Here is a 24,528-nt window from a genome sequence, read left to right as displayed (position 1 = left end):
TTGGGAATTACTTTGAAAACTCCATGCTTTACATTTAATTTTGGTGGGGAGTACCAACATGCAAATTTAGAGAGGATTACTCCTTTCACAAAAGCAGAACTTGACAAAAGATTCTTTCACTTCCTACAAACGAGAGAGAAGTTGTGGACCTTTAATTATTAACTCTGGCTCTCTTGAATGACTCACTTGTTGAAATAAAAACACAAAATCACAGATTAAGAGGGAAAACGGCTTTGTTTGGGTTTTTTTTGTTTTTTTTTTAGAAAGCAGAAGAAAAGCAGTTTCGAACAAGTAAAGCAGATGACCCCGGCCCCCAGCCACATCACAAGCTGGACAACCCCAATTAGAGGGCCCCCCCCCCCCAACAAGACATAAACCAATAAAATAAAACAGACATGATAGAAAATCAGAGGGTTGGCGTCTACTGAGACTACAGGCCTGAAGCAGTACTACAGGACGTTCAGCTACCAAAGAACACGGACCTGCTGTGTCCCAGAACATCGGAGAATATTCCTGCCCTGGTTTGGCTGGGACATGGGGGGATGTTCAGAGATCAGAAATTTAAAAACAAACAAACAAACAAACAAAACTGAAATCATTTAGATTTATCAACAGCTTAGCCACAATTTGCCTTGTACCTTGGACTCTAGAATACTGTAGCAATCCTCCCATATAAGGTTTGAAATGTACTGAATTTTACCAAAAAAGAGAACATACGATTGTAAATCCCAGTGAGCCTTCACAAAAAGCTTCTAAATCTTCTAAAATGAAAATGCCCTTTTTCTCCTTGAAATTGAAGCATAGTTTAAAAAAGTGTTTGCATTCAACCTCTGAGGGGTAAAATAAAGATATTTGCTTGTCTCATCCCAGAATCAGACGGCCATCAGGGCTTTGTGCAACTTTACTGGAGGTGTCTGAGGTTCAGACCTTCCCTGGGGGGGTTTGATCCATCATCAAAACCAAAAGGAGGGAGAACTGATTTCTACAAACACTGTTTTTGTTCTCCCTCTCAATGAAACACTGACTGTCCCCCTGTAGATGATGATCCAGGATCCCGGTCACTTGACTTCTAAAACTACAAAAAAACAACATAATTTCCTGCAACAGATGGCAGTAGAGGCCACGCAGGGAGACGAGCATCCCGTTCTCACCCTAGGTCCTGATGTCTCAGGCTCCAGTGTGAGCTGAACACGTGCCACCTTAACAAAAGCGCATTTTAACTCAAAATCACAATCATTTCCTAAACCTAACCAGACCGAACCAAAGCGTAGATAATGAAATGTTCTGGTAAACCAGCGTGAACCACCTTCCATCTGAGTTGGACGTAGTACGTGTGTGTGGTTGGAAAAGAGAAATGAACAGCAGCAAGTTCAGTAAAAATCTGGTGTTTTCTCACACAGTTGTAAACAGTAATTGTGGAATTTTGTCTTCAAAAAAAACCCCAAAACACCAACAACATACGAGACACAAATGATTCCAAACTGTGTGTTTTATGTAAAATGGATTTTGAACATTTAACTACGGACAGCCTGAGTGAGTGAACTGTTCCTGGATCAGGTCTGTAACTCACCACACACACACACACACACACACACACACACACACACACACACACACACACACGCTTTATGAAATTAAAATCAACCGTTTCACTCTGCTGTCCGACACACTGCCTTTGAGTCACTGAAATATGCAAAACTACAAACACAGTCAAAGAGAAATTACAAATGGATTTTCTTCCACCGGTGAAACTGACCTGAAGACAGATGCTCTGAGAAACTGTGGCAACTCATTGTAGATCTCGAGTCTCTAGACACAACTACCCACAACTTTCAAGGGTTTGAGCTCACAGAAGTTTACCACAGTGGTGAGCAAGAGAGTCTGACTCAAACGAAGAAAAAAAACTACAAGATGAAGTACAAACTTTAATAATAATTAGAATACGAGACATAACGAGAGCAGCCAGGTGGCCTGTGGACTCACAGCGTTAGTAAAAATGTACAGTTGAACACAAGTACCCTCAATGGGGGGGGGGATCTCCTGAAGCCACTCACGCGGCACTACATTTGTATGCACGTTTGTACACCTCACATTTATACTGAAAACTTCAGAGGCCCCCCTTAAGTGTCAGAATCAGACTACGGAAATTAAACCAGATCTGTAAATAAAATAAACACATTTATTCAATTTGTGTTTTTCAAAGAGATGAGCTTGGACATAACTTAAAAAAGAAATGTAAACCACGAGTCCAAGGTTCACGTGTTCCAAACAGATCATAATGTGAGGCCACCAGACTCAAAACCTCAAGCAAGTTCACATCACAGTTGATCAGAATGAAAAGATTGTTGTTTTTTTTCTTTTGCACTACTTGTTGAGACCAGTTCACCTGTGTAGGGTTGTGTTTCTGTGGAAATGTAACAACCAGCAAATGAAACACGGACCTTTAGGTAATTTCCTGATCATGAATCACTGTGCTGTGAATCACGGGAAGAGGAACATAGACAGCTGGAGGCAGATGAAGCAGCACAATTGTTTGAAATATGGACCCAGATGTTCCACCGTGTCTCCACCTACATCTGCAGATGTGTAGCACATAACTGAAAAAGTAATAAAACCTGTCTGAATTTCTCTCAACATAAATACCCACCTTCTGCAACTACAATCTCTTTGCACAGCGCACGCCTGACTGCAGATATCGCACCAAAACGCCGCGCAAACGGGGATGTGTTGATGTGTTGATGCAGCTACGCGCCACAATGCAATCAGACTTAACCGGCATTATAATTTACATTTGAACATTTGTCACTGTGTCGTAACTCTCACCTCCGATGATCTGCGGGTATGTAATATGTCATCAAACGTTAGTAGTGGTAGCAGTTTATCTGGAGCCCCGCAGCATCTACAATAGATTAGAACATTCACACTCAAAAATGGAGGTATGAGACAAAATCAAACAAAACAGGCAAACAAAGAGTGGACAAAGTGAATGGGAGGGTGTGCAGTTTGTACCCTTGTAGGTACACCGGTACCTCTATTTTTGAGTGTGTTCTGTGAGTGTGCAAATTCAAATGCCTACGTATACGTGGCTCGCTGATAGAGGTGTATGCGCCCCTCGGCTCTTTAAAATGTTTCTCTAATGGCGAGGTTTTGTAGGACGTTATAATATGGCTGTCGTCATTGTGGTCCACCAGACAACTGTCTGTGTTTGAAACAAAAAAACTAGGTTAGCTACGTTAGCTAGCTCACATCAAAACAGCGGTGGCTCGCTGATCAGACAGCTACAGCGGTTCACAAGCTAACTCGATGACAGCGTCTACTCTCTCAAAGGCAAATGTTTTCATGTCAGGACTTCTAATGGCTGCCAGATATCCCGGTGTCACCAGAGATCTGTCTGTGTGGCAGCTCTATGTGCATCCCCATGTTTCTGTGATACGCGTGTGTTAGGTGTCTTCAACTGGGTGGAGTTTACATGCAGAACTGGCATACATGACATGTTTGAGTGTGTGTGTGTGTGTGTGTGTGTGTGTGTGTGTGTGTGTGTGTGTGTGTGTGTGTGCGTGTGTTTTTCAGGGTGAAATATTTCTTGACTCATCAGACATCCAGACTCAAGCAAGCATGGATCAAGCCGCTATATAATGGTTGTAAACTGTTTCCCATCATGCATCGGCAAAGCCTCAACTATGTCACTGACCTTCTTAAAAGACATCAGTCATAGCTGTAAAACATGCTACAAGCATCACATTGCATCTCCAATTCCATGTCCCTTTATACAATAACTCTTAAGAAACATACCATAATAGTATTAAACAGGCATTTAAACTCCCTATAAAAAGGTGTGGCGACAATAGAAATGATTTTTCTCATTTTAGAAATCCTTTTTTTTTTGTGGTTTGGTTTGTTTTGTTTTGTTTTTTTAAGAAAAAAAAGACACTTGTTGAGCTTCCTGGGACTGACTTGGGAGAGGTAAGGTAACTGATAACGAAACTGACCGATAAGCCTCTCAGGAAGGAGTGCGACACCATGACACAGACGTTCAGGCCGGTTGGTCGGGAGCTTCAATCTCACTGCTTCACATGTTCTTCTTTTATATACAGTCACTAAAGGATCCAACTGTCCCTGAAGGTAGTTCAACGTTTAAAGACAGAAACTTACTTACACTAGAGCTTACACAGATCCGATAAGAGGAGTGAGTGTAAATTGGCTACATGAAACAATTCACTGTAAATGAAACCCCTTTTGGATGCAGTGCGACGGGGAGTGTTTTGACTGTGAGGAGAGGAGAAGAGCAAAGAGGCCAGGCCATATTCAACATTTAAAATGCTGATGTGTGTGTGTGTGTGTGTGTGTGTGTGTGTGTGTGTTTGTGTGTGTGTGTGTGTGTGTGAGAGAGAGAGCAAGAAAGACAGAGTTCCCTGCTTGTCTGCCCACCCTCCCCTCCCCCACTGTAGTTTTCGTGCATCCACCATCACTGCTCAACCAGCGGTTCATCAACCACTTTGCTGCCCCTCTCAGGAAACTCTATTGTGTCCGTCTTCATCTGTAAACACTTCATCTTCATCTGTCGCTCCTCCATGGCAGTAATATATATATATATATATATATATATATATATATTTAAAAGCAAAGGTGGTCAGTCTAAGGTTCCTCCTCCCCGGTGGCAACGGCCAATCGCATGGCAACAGACAGGTGGTCGGTGAGGCCGGCCAACTGCGTTACGAAGCTGAACTCTTCCATTTCCTGCAGGAGGAGGAAACGTCATCATGAATCATCATAAAGGAACTGAAATGATTGATATTCATCCAGGCTTCAGTATACTTTGTTTGAGCAATTATTAATGCAGTGCACATCCACAGGGTTTGCGCGTGATGACATCGCCATGTTGACAGCGTTGGGAACACAGAACTGGGATGTCACTGCGTGCTCTGACATTAACATTCCCCTTCCTGACCATGATTAACACACTATCATACTTTTGGCCATGTAGGGATCTTTACGAGTACCACAAGTTTTTCCACAAATACCAATCTTGATACTTCTCAGTACCAATGTTGGTCTTCAATTTAAGTATTTTACTACTAGGACTTCTATCATCACTGTTACCACAAGTGGTGCAAATTAAGATGGCGCGCATACCTCCACCCCACAAGTTAAGCCAAAGCCTGTGTACAAACAGCCGGAGGGCCCTCACACCCTGCACACATCAGAGTGTGTGGCGGATGGTGAAATCTGGCAATGTTTGGATTTTGCACGAAAAGACTATGTAGTTGAGGTAATACTATGTAGGATCAAATTATTCCATCAAGCATTTTATTATAGTATATTAATATTCGCCAGTGGAGACAGTCGACCCAGCTGTCAGGAGCCACAGGGTCCTGAGTGTTCGTGAATCATCTGGATAGACGTGTTTAGAGGGGATTTTGTTTTTCAGGGATTTTTTTGTTTAAAAAAAAAATCCCCAGCACAATTGAGGAGTGTTTTTGTGGAGGAAGAAATGGTGTAACTATGTTCTGGCACAAGGTGGCACCAGGTGGCTGTTTGAGAGAGAGAGAGTGAGGGAGGGGGGGGGGGGGGGCGGTTGGTGATGTAAGGTGATGTAACTGAGATTAAAACTACTAAAAGTGTGTTTACAGTAAAGACAAGGTTGAAATTTAATCATCAGACTGGTGATTATTATTATCATTGTTCCTTTCATCTTTGCCGGTATAAAAATCCAATCGTGTGAAAACTCCAGCAGTGACTCCCTCCCTCTTATTAGACTAGAAGTCCTCCAGTCGTGGGACTTAAGAGCCAGCACAGCAGTACGGCTTCTTTAGGAAGGTTCCTCAGGTCTGTCTCATTCGAATTCTGATGCAAAACAGGCCAGGCTCCTGGCCTCATCAGTGCTGGCACACCTGAACCCTGCTCCTATCCCAGCTCTCTGGGAATAGACAAGCGCTGGAGGAAGGAAGGAACGTGGGTGAGGCTGGAGAACCACCAGCTAACAGAAGCTGTTTTTCTGTCTCTGTCCTTCAATTCAGCAGCAGTGGTGGACACGGTGGGTGGGTGGAGGGGGCGGGGGGGGGGGGGGGTCACAGGACCAGACTGAGGTCTGCAGGTAGAGAGATTTACATTCCCCAGCGTCAAGCACTATTTTGCCTTCTAAGCCCAATCCTTCTACACCTGTTGAATTTATCAAGACTACCAAAAGAGTTTTTTTTGAATTTATAATTGAACTTAAAGAAGCAAGGCTTTGTAATAAAACATCCATTTTTAGGCTTTATACCAGTCAAACATTCTCTTGTGAAGTGAAATAACTGATCCTGAGCTGGTAGACGCCAGCTTTTTTCACCGCTGCTCCCATTTTCAATAGAATTCTGGGACTAAGTCGTTACAAACAGAAATGCAATCATTTGGCTTCGGTTGCAGACTTATCAGCAGAGTTTAATTGTAGAAATTAAAATGGGAACATTGATGCAAAAGCGACGTTAGCAGGACTTGTCTGCTGCTCTTGGCCTCTCATCTTCTGCGTGTCTCTAAAAAAACTTGTTTTTCTGGATCTCCTTCAGTCTTTTGTCTTCTGAATTACGGGAAGATTTCATTTCTTCGAAATTGAAAGACTGCGTATCACCTTTCTATCAGGGTCAGGAAATGGATGCACGGAAATATTACTTATTATTTGTTTTACATTTTTTTCGTGGGATTTGATGACAGTGAGCTAAATATATCTTTTAGGACTTGAGCTCTAAATCATACCAGTTTCCAGTCTTGCTGCAGGCCCTCGTCGCTGTACAGGATGTAGTCAATCCGGCGTCCGTTGCCCTTCAGCGGAATCTTCCTGCCCTTCTGACTGCTGGCGGGACACTGGCTCTTACTGGGAGGGAACACCAGATACTCCTTCCTCCCCTCCTCGTTCTCCATCACTCTGGTAGACATTTACAGATGTGTGAGAATCAGCAGGTTAAAGTTCAGACAGACAGACACACAGCTGGACACGGGCCTAACACAGGAGACGCATCAAGGAGAGAATTTGAGAAATAAAGCAACCGTTTCCAGTTCTTTTGGGGAATTATATTCACTTCTAGCAGTATTCTTAAATGTACCCACTGTTTTCTGAGAGAACGCTCTCTCTACACCACCTGCCCAGGTGCAGTTAGACTCTAGCTGGTGAAACTAGAGTCAGATATTCCTCTCAGGAGACAGCGGAGAGCAAAACCAGCGGATAAAGAATGTGAATATCAGAATACTTTCACTGGCTCGGCCAGATCTCTACGGGCAACACAGTGCTGAGCGTGTTGAATGCTGCTGCAGCAACAAGAGGAGGTAAATGAGGCCTGTAAAGTCAAAATGTGCTAAAGGTCAGGACCGGTCTCCTGGGGAGTCATGTGAGTCACTGGAATGACAGAAACTAACCACTGAGCTTCTGTGTGACTTACTTTTGTAAACTTTCCGGTGAACTGACCTCATCGTCGTAAAGGCCACTGGGATCCAGTAGTGTACCTGTTGCATGACAGCAGAGAGGCGCATTGAAAGAGTGCAGGCAGACACACACGCACGCACACGCACACACGCACACGCACACGCACACGCACACACACTTGCACACTGCGACTGACGCCACCAGAAGACTGTGGTATAGGCAACGTTATGGCTGTGACTAACATTTCAGAAGAAGAGTCATCTATATGCAAAAATATGAAGAACAGTCTTCTAGAGTTGCTTTTCTAGAGTACCAGACAGTTCGTGGACATTTTGAATGCCGTCCAGCCTCTAAATCCAAAATCTGATATTGATCATCTTTCTTTACCGGCATATCATGGCGGTAAATACAGAGATGTTATTCTAATTACAGGAGAAACAGCGGTCCTCATTTATCAAACCATGTACTATACTATAGTATAGTATAGTATTTATGTAGGAAATAATTGCCCACCTATTTACTATAGTAAATGGGTGGGCAATTATTTCCTCCCAGATCTTGGCATTTATTCATGTGGACGTGAACAGAGGCTTTGATTAAATGTCAGGTCGGGCACGTGCACAGATGTTTTTGAGCCAGCGTGAGCTTGTGGTGCAGCAGAGTAGAGCTGCAGGACTGACATGACACCACCCCGACCGTCGTCGAACAACACGCAGTCACATACTCACTGAAAAGTAGAGCTCACAGCCATCGCAGGGACGCTACTACTGCATGATGGATACCTGAGGGCCGCTGTGTACATCTGCACGCAGAGAGCACTCCCTCGCCTCCTGTTTCCTGTTTGTGAGGACGGCTAGTTTCTAGTGACAAATTAATTTCCTTCCAGGGGTTAATCACATTTTTGTGATTCTGAATACGTGGTTGGCAGCGCTGGATAACAGGTTAGCTAAAAGGGCTGTTGTGTCAGATGGGATTGTTTTGCAAGTGATCCATACAAACAGTCAGCTGGGTGTAGATGACCTCTTTGTATCAGCTGACTTTGATGGACAAGTGTACGATTCCGTGTTTACGGTTCTCAGGTCCCAAACTTCTATCATCAGCCAGTGAAACGCGACAGCCACAGAGGACGAGCACTCGGAGATCCTCTCGACAAGGAGGACGTGGGACTGTAGATAATGGATTTAAAATGAAGCGCTTGAAGAGGGCAGCACTCTGAAATTACTCAGTCAATTCAGTGTTGTGGGCTCTTTTAAAAAAAAAGTGGGCATCTGATGCACAGCCACTATTCACAAGCCTTGGAACAGGCTTGATACAAGGTTAGGCAGCAACATGCGACTAGTAATGTGTTACTGCTAAAAGATTATTTTCACCGGAGAGTGGTAGAACGTTGATGTGCGTGTCACAGTTTGGTGAGCTACCTAGACCGCTGACATCCATAGACAAGAGTAAACAGTTTTGAATGCTGCTGCTGCTGCTGAAGCCTTGGAGGTCGAGCTAATATTATCAGGCCAAGAGCGTAAGAAACTGTATCTTAATATGTGTACACAGTAAAAAAACTTCAAGATTAAAGTTTGCCCAAAAAAACTGTCATTAATCATTTTTCAACTCGACCAGAAATGAGCAGAACAAACACGGTCCAGATTCTTTCCTGGGAAATTGTTCAGTTGGCCAACCATAAATATCCTCCAATTTGTTGCACTCTTCACACTGATTCGTGAAAACTTGCCAATCTGCTGTCCTTCTAATGATTTTCTGGCTACAACGGATTATTACAGCAAATAACACGGCAGTAATTGACAGTTTTGAGCTAAAATATCTTGTTTTAATCTAATTTATAAGGCATGGCAGCTGGGTTACATTATTTATGCTCAGTATCTTCAAGATGGCCGACTGCCACTTTGATAACATACTGGATAGCCCCTCTTCAGTCAGGAATTTAATTTACTCTGCTCAGAAATAACTTGTGACCTTCTTGGTTTCTTAAGTCCAATCACTTCATTCTCAAACGACTTTGAAGCAGGGTGATGTTTTACATCCAGCTAGGAACTTTTATGGACTCATAATATCCACAAAAAAAAAATGCTAGTTTGAGGCCTAAACTGTGGCATTACACTCATGTACCTCTCAAAGTTGAGTGCAGTTTCTAAAAAATCTATCTGCGGTACGATGTCAGACAATAGCCGGCCTGGCTCTCTGCCTGTCTGTCTTTCTTTCTTTTTTTCCCCCCTCACTATTGTGTTCATCAAGGTCTTATCTTCTTTGGATAAGCTTCATGAAATGGGATAATCCTCCTTCCCTTTCTTTCTTTCATTGATTCATTCTTTTTTTTCTTGCGTCTTCTTCCCCTCCCGTCTACCAAGTGGGAAAGACAGATCTGCTCCCTTGGCCAGTTGCACAAAATCCCCCTGTCCACATAAATAAGCCCTTCATTGAACAAGGCCCTTCTCTCCGCCCTGCCCACACTGTCCCGAAATACTGCTGGCCTAAATAACGCTTCATATCCAGACCAAAACCCCCCAGTCTTGACGTCACTAATGCCCATCAGCACTGTACTCAGTGTATTTTCATTCAAGCAGTGGAGCCCACTGATTTAGCCACACAGAGACAGATTATGGTCTGCTCTGCATGCATTATACCGACATGCAGATGTACTGTTATACTATTTGTACACAAGTAGATGAAGTTTTGGTGTGTGTGTGTGTGTGTGTGTGTGACTGTGTTTTGTTACCCAGAGCCCATGGTTTGTCCTCCCCTGGCCCCAGGCGACATGGGTCCTTGTATTGAGTAAAAAGTGCATGCTGCTGTTCCAACTTGTCCTCTGCAGAAACACAAGAGAACACACACTCAGAACACACACTTGGAACGGACGCTCAGTTTCTTCAATCCTGCTCAGGAACAGGTTTGAATGTGTTTCTAATATTTGTCCATTCATTCATGATAACGTGACGAGTTAATATCAGGCTAGAATATGAAGAATACATCCTTCCACCACAGGATTCCATCCACTGTTGCTCCTTATTCATTAGACGGGAGTAAAACTTAAGATTGTTTTTAATTTCTTGTTTAAGAGACGTACAGCAGGGGAAATATGTGATATTCATTTAACTGAGCATGGGATTTTGTAGTCACGTAATTTTTTTCTTCTAAAATGTGCCGTCAAAGGAAGACTGAAAATTTAAAAAAACAATAGCTATGAAACGTGAATAAAGGCTGATCGAGGCGGTTTAACTGGGTGACATTCCTGGATAATCACAATAATCCTCTTCTAGATTTATACATAAAAGTGTACACACACATACACACGCACACACAAACACACACACACTCCCTTGCTTTTTTTAAACATTATATCACACCACATTCATTTGGCAGAGGCTTTTATCAAAGCCATTTATAATACGTGTGTTCAAACTCCACAAGAACAAGATTTTATCAAAAAACTGAGATGAATCCCTCTAAAACCAAAGCATATTTGAATGGTTTCACATGCTTTGTGTGTGTGTGTGTGTGTGTGTGTGTGTGTGTGTGTGTGTGTGTGAGTTGTTGTGAGATGGTGGCGTACCTGAGGAGCAGTTATCAAAGTTGAGATCTCCCAGTAGGACATCGAAGGCCACCAGGTCTTCCAGCACCTTCTCCCCTTCAGGAGGCTGGGATGAGGATTGGCGAAACTCCGCCCCCCATTGGAGCAACAGGTCCAGCTGCTCACCTCGCACAGAAGCATCACCTGAAGAGGGGGGGGGGGGGGTGAAAGAGAGAGATTTAGACCCTCTAACCACTCGAGTATTCAACTAAACTGTTTTTTTTTTTAACAAGGGGGAAAAAAGGGACAGAAACTGTATCAAAAGATATAACAAGCCATGGTGTAAGAGTGTGGTAAAGAAGATAATAAACACTCTGATATGAAATGTTATGATTTTAGATCTCAGGCAGTACAATAAGCCTCCTGGTTTTAGCGATCCAACAAAGTTTATTAATCTGGGATTAAAGTATTCTGCCTGAAATCACCTCATGGTACAATATGCCGCAGAGCAGTTCTATACCGAAAAAAACATACGAACCGGAACTCTCGGGTACTTCAGAAGCAATCTTTTTGTAAGTTGCGGAGTTATGTTGCTACTTTTAGTGACTAAGTCCCTTTTGGTGCTGTTTTGCTCTGGCAAGGTTCGCCTCTGTCTACTCCTGCCAGGAAAGCAGATAAATTGGAGGTAGGGAGAGATGAGAGGAGGTGAACAGAGGGAGGCGGTAGGTGAGAGAAATAACAGCTGAACAGTTGAGAGTGTGAGAAACAAAAGAGGTGTCAAGATATTAGTGTTTGAGTAGGTGGCTTTGGCTTTGATTACTCTCAGCTCCTTCTCAAGGACTTGTGAAATGACTGTTTGATTCTTTTTTTAAAGAAAATATATCTTTGTGTTACTGGATCACACAGATAGACGAATACCGGAGCTTGCAGAGGCATCTTTGCTTTGTGGGTCCGTGTGTGTGTGTGTGCTCATACGAATGTCTTGTTCTTTATATTTGTAACTCCACGAACCCCCCCCCCCCCAATCTAGATTAAAATAGCGTTAGATCCTTGCACCAATCAACTTCCACATACGGAACACGGGAGACGTTTGCCTCCAAGGCTTCCTACAGGCTGGAAGTCTCGACAGGTTCTCTTTAGCTCAAATGTGAACCTCAGCTATCAGTTCTGCTGCTTAAATTTAGCGATACAATGATAGAAAACCAGAAAGCCGAAGATAAATTTAGAATATCTGGAAAAAAATGTAGCTAAAACCCCGGTGCAGGTGTCAAACATGAGGTGAAAACCCTGTTTGTACCTGCAACTATGGCTTTTTACATCTCCCCTTCAATTAAGAAAACCTAGTAGCAGTTCTACTCAGACCTGAAAGTACCTATCATTCTAATCTTTTCACAGCAGCCTTTCATAGGCAGCAGAGTCTGTCGCAGCCTGGTGTTCCCACTCATGGTGCTGATTAGTTAATGTTCTGATGGGTATAGGATCCAGTTTTCACTTAATAAACACTGGTACAAGTCACCATGCCACACGATGATGCCTGACATAATTATTTCCTCCTGGGCTTTCAGAAGATGTGCATGATTTTTCCTGTTGTGTCCTCAAATACTCCTCAGTTTGGTTTGGATCTCTGTGTTTCCTTGATGTGTGGTTAGGGTTTAATTAGTCTACTCAGGAGGTGGCATGGTGGTGCAGTGGTCAGCACTGTGGCCTCACAGCAAGAAGGTTCCAGGTTCAAGTCCCAGCTCGGGCACAGGATCTTTCTGTGTGGAGTCTCCATGTTCTCCCTGTTCCTGTGTGGGTTCTCTCTGGTACTCCAGCTTCCTCCCACAGTCCAAAGACATCAAGAGGGGACGAGGCTGATTGATACTCTAAATCAGGGGTCTCAAACTGGTCCAGTAAAGGGCCGGTGTGGCTGCAGGTTTTCATTCCAACTGAACAAAAGCGACACCTGATTCTACTTACATCAACCAAGCTGTGTCCTCACAGCTCATTTGTTAGATCAGGTGTTGCTTTTGTTCAGTTGGAATGAAAACCTGCAGCCACACCGGCCCTTTACTGGATCAGTTTGACACCCTTGGTCTAAATTGACCGTAGGTGTGACTGTGAGTGTGACAGTCGCGACCCTTAATAGGAATAAGCGGAAGAGGATGGATGGATGGATGGATAGTCTACTCAGTTTCTCTTTTATTTTGTATTCTCTTCCCTCCTGTGTCTTCATCTGCTTTCCACTTCCTGTTTTTGTCAGTTTCCCGCCTTTTCTGAGTGAGTCACCTGTGTCTCGTCAGCTAATTAGTCTCAGTCGTGTTCTTTGAGTCCGTCATCCCATCAGCTCCTTCCTGCCCTCCTCTTGTCCCACCTGTTTCTTGTTGTGTGATTAGCTGAGTTTGTGTTTCAGTCACGTCTAATCTTTACGTTCACCCTCCTAAACTGTGCCTGTTTTTGCCTCCCTGTTTGCTGTCCTTCATCTTTTTCATTTAACCTGCTATTTCTGTGCGTTGTGCTGTTGTCTTGCATGTGGGTCCACCTCCCTCCTCACCGCCAAACCTGACACGAAAGAGACTTTGATACAAACCCGGATCTCTGGTTGATGAAAATCCCCGCTGCTGCTACTGATGCTGCTAGTAGCACAAATGGCAGGTTGTCATGACAGGTGTGTGGGCGAGTACATGAAAAACATCCTCAAGGACCTGACGGCACTTTTCCAGTTGCTCGTTTTTCATCTGCAGCTGCTGTTTGATAAGTTTGTACGTCAGTCAGATGGATGAATACCAGTGCTGCCTGGGTCAAGGGTGAACCTGGTACCTATATTAAAGACCACTGTGACGGAGGTCTGTGCTGGTTGAGGGCTCTTCACATAAATAACTCTCCCCTCTTGACAAAAAAATCAGAGCTTTTGCTTTTCCCACCTTTTCCCCTTGCTGCTTCGTCCTGTTTTTACCCCCCCAGTAGGCTTTATGTTTGATTTATCTTTAGAAACAACCCTGCCGCTGCTATATTTAGAACCATGTTAAGCGTAGGAGGAGCCCAAAATAACAGACGGGGAGGGACGGGGGCGTGACATTTCTCTGGTAAAAAATGAGGGAGGCATTGGGACCGGAGGCTTTAAATAGGGCTGTGACGCCTTAAACAGCTTGAGCCGGTCACCATGGGAACAGCAGGAGGAAGAATGCAGGGGTTTTGATGCACCCATTTATCAGCTTTCTAGAGAAGCAAACACACACAAATGGCTACTTGTGTAGCAGGATGTTTGAGACTGAACAGTGAGAGCCACACAGGCGCGTGGAGCTAAGATGTTCCCCACTGGTACAAACTGCCTTGGAAAATGAATGACCGGCAATGTCACGGAAATCACGAGCGTGATGTGGAAGAGAAGGAGATCTCCGTAACTGTACCTTCTATGGCGTGGAGGTGCGTACACGTGAGATATCCCACAACCCTTTGCTCCTGATGGGAGTTTCCCACATGAACCTGCAGAAGCCGGAGACAAACACAACACCATGTTCAACTGCCACGTTCAAACAAGCAACATCAAAACCCACTCAACAAGAGTGTTTGCATGTGTAAATCACGGAAGGTGACGACTCCACCAGTTAGATGATGCAAGAGAAACGTCACTGATCCCTGCTGGGAGCCATTAGTGCACCGGTGTAATGACAGTAGTGGAGCAGGACCAGCATGAAGAGCAGGCGATTCAAGTTGATGGGGAAAAAGCGGTACCACATGAATATACAGAAAACAAGTGAAGGATTCTTGTCAGGCACTTGGAACAAGAAGCACCTGCTAAGCCTACTTGTGACTGATGCCCTCTAGTGGCCATCATGATTATGACCAGCAAACCCAAAAATTGTACGGGTTGGGGTTAGAGGACGCCCCTCCATCATGATCTTTTCCTAACCTAACCATCACCGTAATGTTGAAATATCTTAAAATATTATTACATTTTGTGGTGCAAATTCAGAAAACACTTGAATATTTTCCACTTATCAAATTAAGATAGAGATCAGGGATATTGTTTCTTGTGAACATGAGGTAGCACCTTAATAGTTTCATTTTGTTTTAAGACACAGTGAACAACAAACGAAATTAACACGAAAAAGACCACAATTGAACCAGAAACATGTTTACTTTGAAAAAAAAATCCCATTTGCACGGAAGATGTTCAAAGAGATCTTGAATGAACAATGAAACTTTTGTTAAAAATGCAGAAAATGTAAATTTTTGTCTTTTAAGCCTGATGTGAGTGCACTCTTCCCTCTCTGCTCTGATGGTTCTCTAATGGTAGAGCGCTTACAGCAAACATTTGTGCTTCGATTATTTATCAGGAGATATTTGTTAGGTGGGCTTCAGAAATGGAAATATCTACTCCTACTTAAAGGTGTATCTTTGGTTCATGTTTCTATATTTCAATGCTCCGTCTGTGTTTTCTGCACTTAAGAGATTTCACCTGTCAATCAAACCATGAAAGTAGCTCAGTTTGGGTTTCCTCTTGAAAGACTTTTGAGTTTCTTTTGTGGGTCTGTCTACTCGTCTTCAGCAACTTGTCTGTCGCTGCTGGCATAAAACATGTACCTTTTTATTAAAATAGTTACCTGTGATGCTTTGATGCTGTCAGCGTGTTTGTGCACCTCTTTGGTCCAGAAGACATACCCAACAATGATGATGAGAAGGAACCATAATGACTCTAGCAGAGGAGCAGTTGGAATGATCACAGCGACTTGCTGGTGTGAGTGATGCTACAGAGGTTTCCGGGCATTTATGGACATTGTTGGACATATATCATGAGATATAAGGACAGATATCATGAGATATATGGACAGATATCATGAGATATATGGACAGATATCACGAGATATAAGGACAGATATGAGATATAAGGACATATATCATGACATATAAGGACAGATATCATGAGATATATGGACAGATATAAGATATATGGACAGATATGAGATATAAGGACAGATATCATGAGATATAAGGACATATATCATGACATATAAGGACAGATATCATGAGATATATGGACATATATCACGAGATATAAGGACAGATATAAGATATATGGACATATATCACGAGATATAAGGACAGATATAAGATATATGGACAGATATGAGATATAAGGACAGATATCGCGAGATATAAGGACAGATATCATGACATATAAGGACATATATCGTGAGATATAAGGACATATATCATGACATATAAGGACACATATCATGAGATATATGGACATATATCATGACATATAAGGACATACATCATGAGATATATGTACTTATATCTCATGATATATGATATCATGAGATATAAGTACATACATCATGAGATATATGGACATATAAGATATTGATTGTCTGGACCTTTTTGGGTGAGTTTCAGGAACAACTGCATTGACTCAACACCTCGAGAGTGTAGCATAACTCGCATGTCTGATTTGATTGCCTTCAAATGATATGCAGCATGAGTTGCTACATGAAAACTGTGTTATGATACTCCTGCACAGTCAGGGTAGTCTGTATGCAGGGTTAAGGGATTTCAGAAACAATCTAGAGGTAATGCAATATTTACATTTTATCATAAAAATAATATTATTTAAATCCTAAATTGTATTTTTGGCTGGGAAGTCCTTGTGTGCCTGTCCATTGCTGGCACTTTGGTCTAGCCACATGTTGCGTTTCATGTCTTTCTGTGGACGTCATGTTGTAGTAAAACTGAAATTTTGCACATTCATTCAGGGCTGCTAGCGTGACAATGGACTCTGACCAGAAAAGGAAGAAAAGGGGGGGGGGGGGAAATGGTTTGCAATTGATAAAAGAAAGCAAATTGGGGCACACGGCCTCTACAATACTGCCCATTGTTTTCATACAATGCCCCATTGAGAGATTTGGCTGGGAGTCAGCTTTCACCTTTGGGGAAAAATTGTGTTGTCAAATGAAGCAGAGACAAATACAGATTGATGGGGTTCTTCCTTCTTGACAGTCGTGTTTGAAATAGTACATGATTTTAATGAGCTGGAGATGTAAGTCAGTCTGAGCGAGCTGAACACAGAGCTGGCGCGAGTGGGTTTTTTTTTTTTGTTGTCGTTTTTTTTTTGTTTTCATCACGTCGTCACACACTTGATACATTTTTCAGTGCTTCTTGCCGACCTCAATTTCTCGATTCCCCCGGGGAGCAGAGTGTTGGAAAAGCTGCAATCAATCCAACACCAATCGAGATTTAATCAGACACCTTTAGCATGAGAGTAGAGTCCTTTAGCGAGACAGAAACCTGTGTGTCTGAATCCAGCAGCTCTGGAGTGCTGGTGGGTGGATGCAAACAGATGAGGAGGAGGAATGAAAGGTTGCAGAGAAAGGGGAGATGGTGATTGTGGGGTGGTTAGACAGAAGTGGAAGGGATCTGTTTGGAGTGCGTCTATTACAAGACAGATACACCCGCTTAAAACGAGACACCCTTGGACAGGAATATCACAAGAGCTACTCGACTCTCAATGTAGCACCTTCGCCATCAAGGAGGGATTTTTTTTTTTTTTGGCCAGGGATACAGAATTAGGCTTCAATTACACCTTGCTAGAAAAGAGCATTCAAAAAAGAAATGAAGATTGAATCGTGCTGTTTATCCAACCTCGGCCTGGTTGCATTTTCGGTGGGAAAATCCTCACACAAGCAGAAGGAGAGAATCTTTCTGTATGTTCTCTTCGTGCCTGCAAGAATTTACTTTGGTTATGCCAGTTTTGTAGATTGGGGTCTAGACATCTAACCCAGTTTTTTTTTTTTTCAACCAGGCCAACCAGCTTTAAAAAGCTGATTGATCCCGTTCCCACTGCGAGAAGTTGCCTTTCCTGTTGCATCACGTTCAATATCACATGGCCACCACTCATCGTAGGTTGGCCGGAAATTACTGTTTTTACTGCCAATGCCGATTGCAGTAGAAGCCAATAAATACTTGTGTCTATGTTAGGGTTACTTGATCCGAGTGCTGAGGAAGTTTAAGTAAGAGGCAGGCAAGAGCTGAAACTAGAACAGTAGCAGACCTATGCAAAAAATCCAAAAACAACAAAACCCGGGAGAATGAGGAAAACTCTCAGGGAGCAAAATGGCAAGCAGCTGATCAGATAATCAGAACTGAAAAATGAACTCAACCTATCTGACAGCAAGAAACGGGCGGGAGAGCAGGAGGGGGGAAGGAGCTGAGCGGAAACACACAGTGGGAACAGAGCCCTGACTGGTGAGGTCTGATCAAGTGACAGGACACAAGAGATTCACTCCAAGACCAAACAGCAAAAACAAGGAACGATGCAAAACTCAGGGGTGCGTAGACACAACAAAGTTGTAGGACCGAAACTAAGAGCCCACAACTACAACTCAACACGGTCCAGGTGGGGCTGCCACACCAGGATCAACGACAAAGCTGGGAGTTTATCTGGCCAATGGGAGAGAGGCTTGAACGTGTCTATTAAACGTCATGACGTTTAGAACGCCCTGATTTCCTCAGTTTTCTTTATTCATAAATTGTCCCAATGCGGCTAAATCTTAAAAATCTGCTGCTGCTGCTGCTTGACTCTCAGGGCGAGGTGACACACTTGACATTGGAAGTCATTGTAACGGCTGATGTCACTGCGGCGATGGTGAGGTTTCACACGGTCCGGCTGTATTTTTGGTTCAAATTAAACAGTCTTCACCAATTAAGGTCAGTTCATGTCCACAATAATGAAGAAATAATTGAGTGTTTATCTCTATTGTGAATCACTGGCAGCCTCCCACCGAGGTGGGGGGGGGGGGGGGGCTGTCTTCTAGACAAATGGAAACTGTTTATCAATAATGGGATGGCTATTTTGGCTTGGTTTCTTTGCAGAGCTCAGTAGGAGAAAAAAAACAAAAAACCTTCAAAGTCATAATACAACATTAGCTTAATTAGCCTGATTCTAATGCCAGACTAACCCTTAAAAAGACAGGAAATACCCCTTATAGCAAAGCCTATAGATTTCAGGCACTGATTCAATTACTCTTAATGGAAGGAGTATTTTCTAAGAGTGGTTGGGATAAAGGGTCAATTTTGTTAAATGTGCCTTCAGTGAGTAAATTAACTTTTTTTTTTGGGAAAAAAAAAAGGTGAATCATTGATTTATGTTACTTGTCCCAGAAACCTGTGGTTTACTACCTTCATACCTTTAACTTCCATAATTCCATAGATAGCAAATATCTCTCATTTATCTTTATAGGAAACATCCATCGTAACACTTAATTGCTTTCTGCTGACGGATGAGAAGAATGATAATATACTTATATTTAACCCCAAATCAGATATGGTTAGGGGGCGGCATGGCTCGGAGGCGGTGTGGCTGTCTAGCAACCGAAGGATTGCTCGTTTGATGCGCACTTCCCCCAGTGACCATGTCCAAGTATCATTGAGCAAGATACTGAGCTCCTAAGTGCTCCTGATGGCCTTGCGACGGACTGGTGACCCGTCCAGGGTGAACCTTGCCTCTCGCCCAGTGTCAGCTGGGATAGGCTCCACCCCCCCTTTAACGGATAAGCGATATAGAAAATAGAAGGATGGATGGATTTGGTTAGCTTAGCTGGAGGGGAGATAGCTATCCAAGTATAGGGTGCTAACACCTATACTTGCTTCAGCCCAGTTTGCTAATTACACTTAATATCTGGTTTGTTTATTTTAGTTTTGTTTTTTTTTAATTTCAAGAAACCAGATACAAATGTTAATTAGTGAGCTTTTGGGTGGGGGGGGGGGGGTTATTACCAACAAGCCTTGGTGCTAAGCTAAGCTAAGCAAAGCTTAGCAAAACTAAGCTAGCCAGCTGCTAGCTATGGTGTCATATCTACTGTACAGATGGGAGATGATCCTCTTAGCAAATTCTTGGCACGAAAAGGAACAAGTGTACTATTTCTTTATCTCCAAGGTTCAAACTGTAATTAAGTCCTCAAATTCCTGTTTTTGCAAACACCCAGCTTTGCCAGCATTGCTGTACAAACAGTTCGAAGCCCATGTATGATTCTATTACGTGCCTCTACTTCCTTATGGCATTCATTTCAGTAAAATTCACCTCGGGGCAAGTTCCATCTCATCATCTCATTCTGTCTCAATTCATCCCTTCCTCTCCCTGCTCTTCTCTCTTTGCTGCTCTGTGTATTAATATTTCAGGGGCTTATCTATGCTTCGGTAGGTGTGTGCACGCCGAGGCTGACGAGAGGCCTGAGGGAATTATGTATATATGTGTGTCGTGTGTGTACTCATGCATGCAAATAAGAATGGACTCCTAATGTGTTTACATTATTCGTGGCCCCACAGTAGATGAAGTACAGATGATACAGATACTAATTGGAATTCTACATTGTGACAACAGGAAGCCTCGCCTGAAAGCAATTTATGCTAAAGTGAGCTGAAAGTACTTCATTTCCTTTCTGGTCTGTGAGAGTAAAAATAACCTGGAATGAAATAAACTGTATTTCTCTACAAATAAAGCAGCAACTGAGTCAGAGTCCCATCACAGCATTAGAGACAGAATCAAGCTTCACACTTAGAAGCCAAATAAACTGATCAAGAAACCTCCAAGGCTCCCGTGACTAATTATCATAACTTTACCATCAGACGAGGAGTGGGCTGAGATTTCACCTCACATTACTCGCTTGAGTTTGATCGCTTCACTTTTGTCTTGATGACAGAGAGGAAGCAGGAGACGGCGGGGTGACAGATGAGATGATTTGTTTGCCGGTCCATTCAGATGAACAAAGAAACAGTAAAAAGACAGACAATCTGAAATGTAATTATTTCCACTGTAAGTTGGGCAGTAGCGTTATCTTTTGGGAATGTAATCGAATGACATTTTGCAGCAGTCGGTCATATTCAGTGCTACAGATGGGCAGATGTCCGAGCAGCCTCTGCAGGCTCCGATGTGCTTCACAGTTCGTTTTCCTCAAGAATAATTAAGCCTACAACTGTTGGATTTCTATGAGCCTTGAGATTAATCACGTGATGCCAAACACGCTATGCTTAGAGCACCAATGGAGACTGGTTCATGTGTCAGGCTGACAGCTGCATTTCTTTACGCTGAAATGAATCTTACAACTTATAGATTTGAGCTTTAAGCCAAAAATCCTCCACACAGTCATTTCTTTTACTGAAGGTGGTCACTTGGGGTGACGCAGGTGATGAAAACGACTCTCGGTCAAAAGCACAATCACTTGCAGACACAGGCGCTGACTGTGAGTGTCTGTGACGTCTGAGGTAAAGAGTTCAATAAAATGTTGTCAGCTGTGTCTTTAATTACAATCTGAAAGCAACAGTTTTGGACATGTGCCAGAATTGACTGTGTGCTTTGCAGCCAAAGCTTTTGTAATACACACATACACGCACGCACGCACGCATGCACACATGATCTAACGCATTCATGAACTCACACACACTCAGGTTTTTAAATAATTATAAAAGGGGATAAATATTGAGACTGAAATGCTGTAATTACTGGGCCAGCGCTGGCTCTCTCTTTAGGGGCACATTTTTTAATTAATATTCTATCGCAGCCTCTCTCTGGCAATTCAGACTAATGTTGCTGACCTGCTGCTCTCCAGGTAAATACATCCACTGGGAAATTATGATAATGAGTGTGGGCCTCTGGTTAGATTTTCTGGAGAGTGAATTCATAGATGTGGAACATCATTTAATGTGCTCATTATTAAACCGCGACCAAGTCTGAGGGGAAGAGGGGATCTTTTTTTTTTTAAATTTTTATTTCATGGGCTCGTAGAATACATTTGAAGATTCACACAGATCTTGTTTTATACGCACTCAGAAACAGAGGTACAAGACCGGAGTACTTCTGTACTTACAGGTAGACTTTAAAGAATGTTCCCTCTGAGGTACATTTGTCACCTCAAAGTACGTTAATGGTCATCAAGAGGCCAGAAGTGCAGCCTCCGATTAACAGCAAGGGTGCGCAGTTGTGTACCACCCAGCAGCGACAAGCATTTTCTATACTTTACAGTACGCACTGGTACCTCTATTAATGAGTGTGTAAATACTTTAAAGTACGCACTGGTACCTCTATTAATGAGTGTGCAAATACTTTACAGTACGCACTGGTACCTCTATTAATGAGTGTGTAAATACTTTAAAGTACGCACTGGTACCTCTATTAATGAGTGTGTAAATACTTTAAAGTACGCACTGGTACCTCTATTAATGAGTGTGTATATACTTTAAAGTACACACTGGTACCTCTATTAATGAGTGTGTAAATACATTAAAGTACACACTGGTACCTCTATTAATGAGTGTGTAAATACTTTAAAGTACACACTGGTACCTCTATTAATGAGTGTGTAAATACTTTAAAGTACACACTGGTACCTCTATTAATGAGTGTGTAAATACTTTAAAGTACGCACTGGTACCTCTATTAATGAGTGTGTAAATACTTTAAAGTACGCACTGGTACCTCTATTAATGAGTGTGTAAATACTTTAAAGTACACACTGGTACCTCTATTAATGAGTGTGTAAATACATTAAAGTACACACTGGTACCTCTATTAATGAGTGTGTAAATACATTAAAGTACACACTGGTACCTCTATTAATGAGTGTGTAAATACTTTAAAGTACGCACTGGTACCTCTATTAATGAGTGTGTAAATACTTTAAAGTACGCACTGGTACCTCTATTAATGAGTGTGTAAATACTTTACAGTACGCACTGGTACCTCTATTAATGAGTGTGTAAATACTTTAAACCCCAGTGCTGAAGTTTTGGTGTAAGAATGAGAATAAAGGAGCAACATTAAACCTAAAGAGGGCTCAGAGGTAGAGGCCGTCTAGGAACTGAAGGGTTGCTGGTTCAATCCTCACTTCCATGTCCAAGTATCCTTGAGCAAGATACTGAACCCCTAATTGCTCCTGATGGCCCTGAGACAGACTGGCGACCCCCCCATGGTACCCCGCCTCCCACCCAATGGCAGCTGGGATAGGCTCCAGCCCCCCCCCCCCCCTTAACGGATAAGAGGTATCGAAAATGGATGGAATTAAACCTAAACCACAAAATCTGTTTGTCAAATTCACTAAAAATTTAAGATAGGGAGAGATGGAGGTCATGATAAACAAACTACAGTTAACATAGTCAAACGTGGGGTTGAGCATCTTAAACACTCGGTTACACTCAGGGAAAAACTACGGTTACAGTTGATTAATGGGAACAATAATTGCAGGATGCAAATTCTGGTCCCCTGTTTTTAATTCTGACACACCCATCCACCCTCTCTGGCTCACGCACCATGTGTAACATCCAACCTCAGAACATAAAGAGCACACTAGTTCCTCCCCTACTTTGGTAGAGGGTGGAAATCAGGAGGTGTAGCATCACGCCCATAATTACACACAGGCTTAAACTTAAATGCTCAACTGCCTGTGTTGATGTTATGGTAATGAATAAAGGTCATCATGACATGACAACAAAACCGATCTGCAATGCCACGTTTTATGAAATGTTTTAGACTGTTAAAAGGACTTGACACTTTCTTTTTTTTTGTCGACAGCATCAGTCTTCGAGTTTTTAACTTTTCTTAATCGCGATAAATCTTTGATTTTCATATGTGTGATACAAGCCCAACCCTAACCAACAACTCCGAGTGAGGTTACGTGGGCTCTGGCTGGGCTTCCACTGAGCATCAGCCCAGTGGGACTTTCCAGCGGGCTGCTGTCCGGATCCAGAAGAAGATCTGCTGGCTAGAAATGGCAAAGCGGTCATGGCTACTGGATATTTGGCATGCGTCCTGTATGGAGCCCACCGTGGGCCCATTGACCAATCTATGGAAACTGAGGACAAAACTGGCTGGGTCTTGAATCGGTATTCTAGATGCTGAAGTGTTAGCTGAAATGATTCCACAGCAAAATCACTAACTCCATCCTGACATTTATGAAGCTCCTTTTAGACATTTTCCAAGTCATGACGTGTGCAGTCCTAAATATCCCAGGCTGTCTGGAACCAGCGTGTTTGCTGGGTCTGAGGCGTGGTGCACACGTGGTTTCCTGGATACTATAATTTGCGGCAGTTAGCGTAGCAGGTGTGTTTGTGCAGTACATATACAGGCAGGGTAACACACCTGGCTTCTGATGTGACAGGAATTTTTTGAATGGAGTGTGTTTGAATGAAATAGAGCCGCGTTGTTTACATGAGCGCAGAAAAGACAGACGGTCCAATGTTTTGATTGACAGCTGATCTCTAGGAGCTAAAGAGCCAAAGCAGCCCAGTTATGAATGACGACTCTTCAACACTGCAGGGACTTCAAGGGTCACCACTCCGATGATGACTTCTGACTGTGAATCCTTGTTAGTGTTTGATATAAAAGAAACAGAGAAAAAGTATCTGGTAGGCGTGAAGAGGAACACAGCGTGAACATCAGGTACATCAAATGAACTGCGTCTAATGAGATGCGTCCCAGCTGGCTGCGGAGTGAGCTCGAGTGTCAAGTAATAATGAGCGAGACTGACCCGAAGGTTCACGGAGGGCAAATGAGGGTTCACAACAAGATGCTGGAGAGCTGCCAAGACGTCTGGAGGTTGGGATGGAGGGAGAGAGAATGAACAGCAGGCACATCAAAGCC

The 24,528-nt window shown here is 42.9% G+C and overlaps 1 protein-coding gene across 2 annotated transcripts in view; it reads right to left on the bottom strand.

Moving 5' to 3' along the window:
* Window positions 1-363: 363 nt before the first annotated feature.
* smpd3 (sphingomyelin phosphodiesterase 3) overlaps window positions 364-24,528 on the bottom strand; it is a 58,019-nt gene continuing 33,854 nt past the window's right edge. The window contains exons 5-10 of one of the 2 annotated variants that reach the window (XM_086208664.1): window positions 14,306-14,381; window positions 10,959-11,120; window positions 10,125-10,214; window positions 7,413-7,476; window positions 6,733-6,901; window positions 364-4,737 (exon numbers count right to left, since the gene is read on the bottom strand). In XM_086208664.1, coding sequence (XP_086064790.1) covers window positions 4,636-4,737; window positions 6,733-6,901; window positions 7,413-7,476; window positions 10,125-10,214; window positions 10,959-11,120; window positions 14,306-14,381 — 663 coding nt within the window. In that variant the 3' untranslated portion in view covers window positions 364-4,635. Of the gene's footprint in view, window positions 4,738-6,732; window positions 6,902-7,412; window positions 7,477-10,124; window positions 10,215-10,958; window positions 11,121-14,305; window positions 14,382-24,528 lie in introns of those variants that run through there. The other variant, XM_086208665.1, reaches the window with a different exon arrangement.

The sequence above is a fragment of the Aulostomus chinensis genome, chromosome 7, assembly GCF_037954235.1.
Source record: "Aulostomus chinensis isolate RoL2024-O1b breed Wild chromosome 7, RoL_Achi_v1.0, whole genome shotgun sequence".
Lineage (NCBI taxonomy): Eukaryota > Metazoa > Chordata > Actinopteri > Syngnathiformes > Aulostomidae > Aulostomus > Aulostomus chinensis.
Note: the sequence above shows the minus strand (reverse complement) of the source record. Positions and strands in the feature narration are given on the sequence as shown.